Below are 6,524 nucleotides of genomic sequence, written 5' to 3' on the forward strand. Positions count from 1 at the left end.
TATTCTCAATTTTTTTTTATGAATCTGGCCTCAGAATCTAAAAGGATATTAAGATATCTTTAATAATTATTGAATAAGAGGCATGCAAACGGGGCAAAAAACACAAAAAGTGCTTTTCCCATTTTTGAACTTTCACTGTTACCATATTTGACTAATAGACCTACCTATCTCTGTGTAAAAATAAAATAATGATGCTGCCATCTTTCTAAAGTCATTTTTACCCCGCTGTAATTTGGCTCAAAATCTCAGGCAAAAATTGTCAATTTGACCCCACTCTACTAAAAAAAGTGGCTTGTAAATATGCATCCAACACATTTAATAATTTGGCTTTCTTCTTCATCTATTTCTTTCACCAGACAAAAAAAAAAGATCAAAATCAAACTGTTTAGCGGGGGATCTCTGGTTGAGTTGAACATGGAATGACCCATATATATATATATCAAAGAAAGTAGCATTTGATTACCAATTAATATCACCACACCAAAAACTCACAACAATTTCCCTGGATTTCTTTAAATATCATGATGACATATCAGTCTGCAAGTTTATTCACCAGGACAGTGATGCACCTTTAACCACGTTAAATCCTCCAGCGTACCCCAGTGCAAGTACAGAATGGACAGGATGACCATGATGTGCATTATTTGGTGACTATTTAACCAGTAGTCAAACCGACCAGGACTGAAACGCTCAGGCAGGCGGGAAATATTGACGAGTCCCCCTAGCAATGCCAAAGCATCCATGGTGAGGTACAGACGAAGGGATGCGGGGCTTCCTCTGCCTGCGCCAGTCAGACGCAACAGAAAGAGAACGAAGCGGAAGAATGCCTGCCAGGCGAAGGATTGCAGTCGGTGCACATTATTCCGTGCAGTGACAGCGCAGTAAACACCATAGCCAGAGAGGAGGAGATATGCCAGCATCGCCACACGACGGGAAGATGGGTAACATAACAAAGTTATGTAAATGATTGGCAGAGCACCTGCAAAAAGAAAAGTACAACGAATGCATTGAAAAATACATTCTAAAAATTAAAGGTTCTAAAAGTTTTTTTTTTCTTTTGGTTCTCCAAAGAACCTTTTAAGTGAACAGTTAAACTAGCTTCCTAATTTAAAGAACATTTTAATCTAAATAACCTTTTTACACTATAGAACATTTTGTGCAGTGGAAGGTTCCATGGATGCTAGAAATTTCATCAATTCACTCTTAAAGGTGCAAAACGCAAGTCTCTTAGTTTTTGAAGAACTACGCCCCCTCTGGCGACAAGCGAAACTGCAACCAGAGTTGTGCACGCTCATGGACCACACGCACACGCACGCATGCACGAGCACGAGCTGTTCATAACTAAAGGAGCATCTGCCGCACAGAACTTTGGAGTACAGCCAAAATGTCTTCAGTGGCAATACATTTATAAATCTGCAAGTCATTTCAAATATATGGAAGGAAAGACATTTGAGTAAATTACTCTTATGTGTGAGGGGAAAAACGGGGGTAGTAGAAACTTTGTTTATGTTTTTACTGTATCCACCTATGATTGTATTGTTATGAAAACACGTTCATGAACAATATAATTGATTACTTCGCAAAAGCTCAAAATAATAATCATACCATACACGGTTGGTCAACAGCGTTCACTCAAATGTCTCAAGGTAATAAACAATCAAATGTCACCATGACGTTTTCATAAAAGCCAAACAGGCTAATCCGCCGAAGACTTGCGGGGTTCAGCCTGTTATTGATCTGCTAAGTAGAATATTCCAACAATACATCCTTTTTCTGTTATAATTTACTCAAAATTTCTGTCTAATTATCGGTCATTTTTTCAGCATGTTATATCACACTCAAGAATCATGAACTGTTTTGCTAATCACTAAACTACATGTAGCGCTGATTTATTTAGTAGATATTTTGACAGGGACAATACACACTGACAAACATTAATGTGAAATGTGTCAATACTTTATTTAGTAAATAGTTAGTCTGCTAAACAGTATGAGTAAAGTAAAAATATTTACCCCTTTACCATTGTATTTCCCTTCCTGCAATGTTCAGAATAAAACATGTATTTTATCACAATGCCAAAATATTTTACGTTTTCCTCGTTTTGATAGAATACAAGCTCCCACATACCTCATATATACTACATACAAAATGTACCACATTCACGGGAACAATTTACTATTTTTACCGAAAAATACAATATAGCCAATGCAAGGGCGTTCTTCCTTGTTGGTCAATGACATGAACACCTTAGCATGTTAGCAATGGACACAAGGCTAACGTTACCGGTAGGCCATACACAAAAACATAGTTAGCATCTTTTATTGGATATGTTTTATGTTGTACTATTCTTCCGAACACAATTCCTAGTTTATGAAACTGTTCACTAACAATGGTAGTAAAACAAATTCCGATTGTACATGTATCTAGCTTACGCTAAAGCATTACAGATTTTACGCATCGTCATTTGTTGTCATACATAGATTGGCCGTATCAAACATTAGAGACTGGTCTATATCTTACCGTTTTATCAAGAAAAAAGCCAACTGAGGATCCCGTTTGAGACCAAGAGCAGACCGGAGATCTCTCCATTTGTTGAATGCCTTCACGAGGTTGACTTTCGTCTTACTCCGACGCCTGTCTGACTCCAATCTGGCACTAGACAAAACATTTCTTTTCTTTACTTTACGTGGAGTTTGCGTTGGGGTTTGGAACGGACTACAAGCCGGTCTCTTTGAATCCATCTTCTACCTTTGACGCACGAGTTGTCTTCGCTGATGCAGAGAATGGCGGCGCCGGCGAATACACAAACCTTACTTGTTTTGCATGGTGTAAGCATGCATAGCATGGTGAACGCGCATGACGTCACGCCCAGTCTCAAATTCGAACCCGAATCCCTCTTATTTATTTTACTGTACAGGATTATAGAGGCAATTGCAGTGATCAGAGAAGGGCTCATTCAGCCCATCAGGCAATTGTTTATGCATGTATGGGTTAGAAAGCGTGTATTTTTAACATGAATTGTTGCGCAATGCACCTTTAAAACTCATTCTTTCCTCACTTTCTTTCTGCAATCTGTGTGAATGTGTGTGTTTGTGTTAGATATTAGTTTTGTTTGTTAGAATATTTCAGTAAAGTCTCGTTTTTATTTAAAGAGAAGTGTCTTGTGTTATGTGCCTGCAAATTTAATCTGCTGATCTTGTTACCTTGCTAATAATAGTATTTTCACTATATTTCGGATAGTAATATCAGCTGCAGAGTTGATATTTACGGCCCGTTCAATTGAGCGCGGGACGATTAATTTGTTAGGCCGTAAAATAAGTGACTCTTTCGAAATTCCCTATAAAATTAATAATAATTCCCTTTGAGCTGTTTCCCTTACAATGCAGTGTATAACAGTCACCTCTGTATAGTCCCTTTTGCCAGCTAAGGTCACTGAATGAGTGATGCCTTGTTTGACAACGAGGCATAACGTCACTCTCCAAAACTTTCACCCTTTCCTCTAGATTGAGCTGCCATCCTCCACCTGAACGACTGTGACCATCACATTTAAGAAGCAGCTGAGACACACCTTTTCCACAAGCACTTTACCACCCCCATACCCATAAACCAATGCAATTTCCTTGTATTTCTCTCCTCTTGCTCCCTAACCTATTGCTTTTGTTCCTCTTGTAGGTCGCTGACTTGCTAAATTCATACATTTAATTGTACATTTGGTAGGCACTCACCGAGAGTGTTGACAAGACAGACGCCAATCATGTCGAAGCACAGCAGTGTGTCATAAATATGTGCTCCGCCCTCGTGGTTCATGAAGAGATGGTAGAAGACTGAACAAACGGTGGGAGACAGACAAGCCAGATAATGCACCACACCAATCCACCACTCATCCACTTCAGCCCATGGAATATTCACAGGCAAAATTAGCAAAAAACAGATGAAGGGGATAGCTTATGGACAAAAACAAAACAAAACAAAAACATGTTACCATATGGCAGAACCTTATTTCACCAAGTACATTTTCCTGGAACAACATTCCAATCAACCAATTAGACGTGAGGGACAATTTTACAGTTTTGCTTTTAATGCTGTTTATGCTTACTACCAGTGTTATGTGGTAGTAAGGTGGTAGTGTTAGGTTAGGTTACCAGTGCTACATCAGTTATTCACCTCTTATTTCCCTCTGATTTTAGGGATAACTTATGGGTAGGGTTAGGTTTAGGGGAGATATGAGATATGGTTAGGATTCAACTGGATTCAAAATATGTTGACCCAGGAATGCGTCTTACTCAGCAAAATCAGGACATGCTACAATAGAGTTCGTACAGCAAACCAAATGTGTTCACTAACATTCTTATCAATAATGTTTTTAACCCAGCATGCTCTGTAAATCTGAAAATATGCAATTTGATGCAGTTGCTGATATTTACATGGCCCAAAAGATGAAATTCTGATAGCTTGTAATGTAAATAAGATCTTTATAGATCAGCAAACTACTTACATTATTGGGCAACAACTGATATTTATATGCATTTTGTGTCTTATGATGATATTTGTATTTTTTGTTCTGGGGGCAAACCAGACAATATATAGATGTAATGCAATACAATGATGATTGAGAGATGTATCATATTGTATCATATTTAATACATTTTAACATGAATTAAAAAAAAAAAGTATGGATAATCAAGTAAAGCTTCAGTCCAGTGTATGTTCATCTTGTAATATTACTAATGATGTGAAAGTTATTTTAGATTTCACAGCAAAAAGACATGTAGAATTTTACTAAAATGCTTTTTACTTCCTAAAGAAAACATGACCTATCAGTCAGAAGGAAATAAGGTATTTTAGAGGCCTTAGAAATGTTTAGAGGTCCCACTTTATATTAAGTGGCTTTAAGTACTACTTATTGTGTTCAGGTTGTATTGTAAAACACTTTTGCTGCTATTGAGGTGTGATACGGGTAAGGTTACGGTCAGGTGTGGTGGTATGGGTTGGTTTAAGGGTAGGTTAAGGTGTAAGGGAAGGGTCAACTGTGTAATTACAAATGTAATTACATAAATTAATTACAGCTGTAATTACTTGCAGGTATTTTCAAAATATAAGTACAATGTAAAAACATGTATGTACACAATAAGTCCATTGTATCAAATTATTAATTTCAATGTAAGCACATAGTACTTAAAGCCATTTAATATAAAGTGGCACCAATTTTTATGTGAAATATGATACAGTAGGGTAGGCTTTATAGGGTTAACATGTCTTTTTAACATGAAGACATACAATACTTTAAATGCGTTACTACTTAAATTCTATAAAGTCCAATACAATTCCAAAGAAAATCTATTAAATTACAAAAACTGTTTTTAGTTCCTTCCAAAATATAGGCCCAGAGAATTTTTACTGCACTTTTACTGCTCACAGCAATTATACATTATCACTTCCAATGCTGCAATTCTCTAACGCGGATTAGATGTAATCCCACGTAATGCTATTTGAGAGCCTTTCTGAAGAGTGTTACTGAGTGAACCGTAGAGAAAGTAGCCCTAAATTAAATGTTCACAAGGTTTCCCTCCTCTGTGAGAGCCACGGGATTCCCCTATCTAGTTTAAGTAACTCTCCCATCAGTGGAATAATGCAGGAATTATAAATTGAATTTAACATCCACAAAATTACTTTACAGTTTACAGGTTTACATGTTAAACAATTTCTAGACATTACAGTACAAATTACGCAAGTTTTTTTTTTTTTTTTCATACCATGTGTATAGATGTTCCCAAGTTCATTATGCAGATAGAACAAACTTCGCAGACAGTCTCTGTAAGTGGATATAGGCCGGTATCCTTTCAGGACATATTTGTTGAACTGAAGATGTGGTGGTGAATTCTTAAAATCCAGAAGTTTTGGCCCAGTAAAAAAATCCATAGCAGAAAAAGATAAATATGCCCGGATGTCCTTGACCACTTTCATCTTCCTTTGGGAGGAAAGCCTGTAATCTCTTCAAAATTCTTAAATCAAGCTATAAATGCATAGTCAGCTAGTTTTAGGTGACTAGCTGATTTTAGCTAACTAGTGATGTTAAAAGTCACTTTCTGACACCAGATACCCATTGTCTGGGAAGTACTGCCAGGTACAACTGCAGCAACTTGTTGCTTGCAGAGAAGCTGTGGGCCAATTTACTGCTACTTAGCGTCATAGCCAATCAGCATGAAGCAGTCAGGCTCAACAGAGGCGAGCTCATGGAAGATTACAGGTCCTTAAGTACAAACACTCGTCTGCTGGTAGACTTCGACACATCTGTTTTTTATCTCTTATTACTGACATTTATTTCAGAAACTTGAATATGATAATCCCAAGAATTTTCATTATGCTACCCTATATAAAGTCCAGGTAAAACTGGATTTAAATGAAAGATTTTAAATGAGGGTTGGATTTAGAGTTAGAGTTCTAAATCTTAGATTTAAAGTTAGATTTAGAGTACATAGCCTTGCCACATGAAATTAAACAAATAAATAACTGTGGCTTCTAGA

The 6,524-nt window shown here is 37.0% G+C and overlaps 1 protein-coding gene across 1 annotated transcript; it reads right to left on the reverse strand.

Annotated features, from left to right (window-relative positions):
* Nucleotides 1–441: 441 nt before the first annotated feature.
* paqr4b (progestin and adipoQ receptor family member IVb) lies at nt 442–6,097 on the reverse strand. The gene is made up of 3 exons (XM_077205926.1): nt 5,754–6,097; nt 3,726–3,944; nt 442–979 (listed from the first exon to the last, which is right to left on the reverse strand). The coding sequence occupies exons 1-3, from the start codon at nt 5,962–5,964 to the stop codon at nt 546–548; spliced, it is 864 nt and encodes a 287-aa protein (XP_077062041.1). The 5' UTR covers nt 5,965–6,097; the 3' UTR covers nt 442–545.
* Nucleotides 6,098–6,524: the final 427 nt, after the last annotated feature.

This window comes from Siphateles boraxobius, unplaced genomic scaffold (genome assembly GCF_051911475.1).
Source record: "Siphateles boraxobius isolate OS27281-9 unplaced genomic scaffold, OSU_SipBor_1 55, whole genome shotgun sequence".
In the NCBI taxonomy this organism is placed as follows: domain Eukaryota; kingdom Metazoa; phylum Chordata; class Actinopteri; order Cypriniformes; family Leuciscidae; genus Siphateles; species Siphateles boraxobius.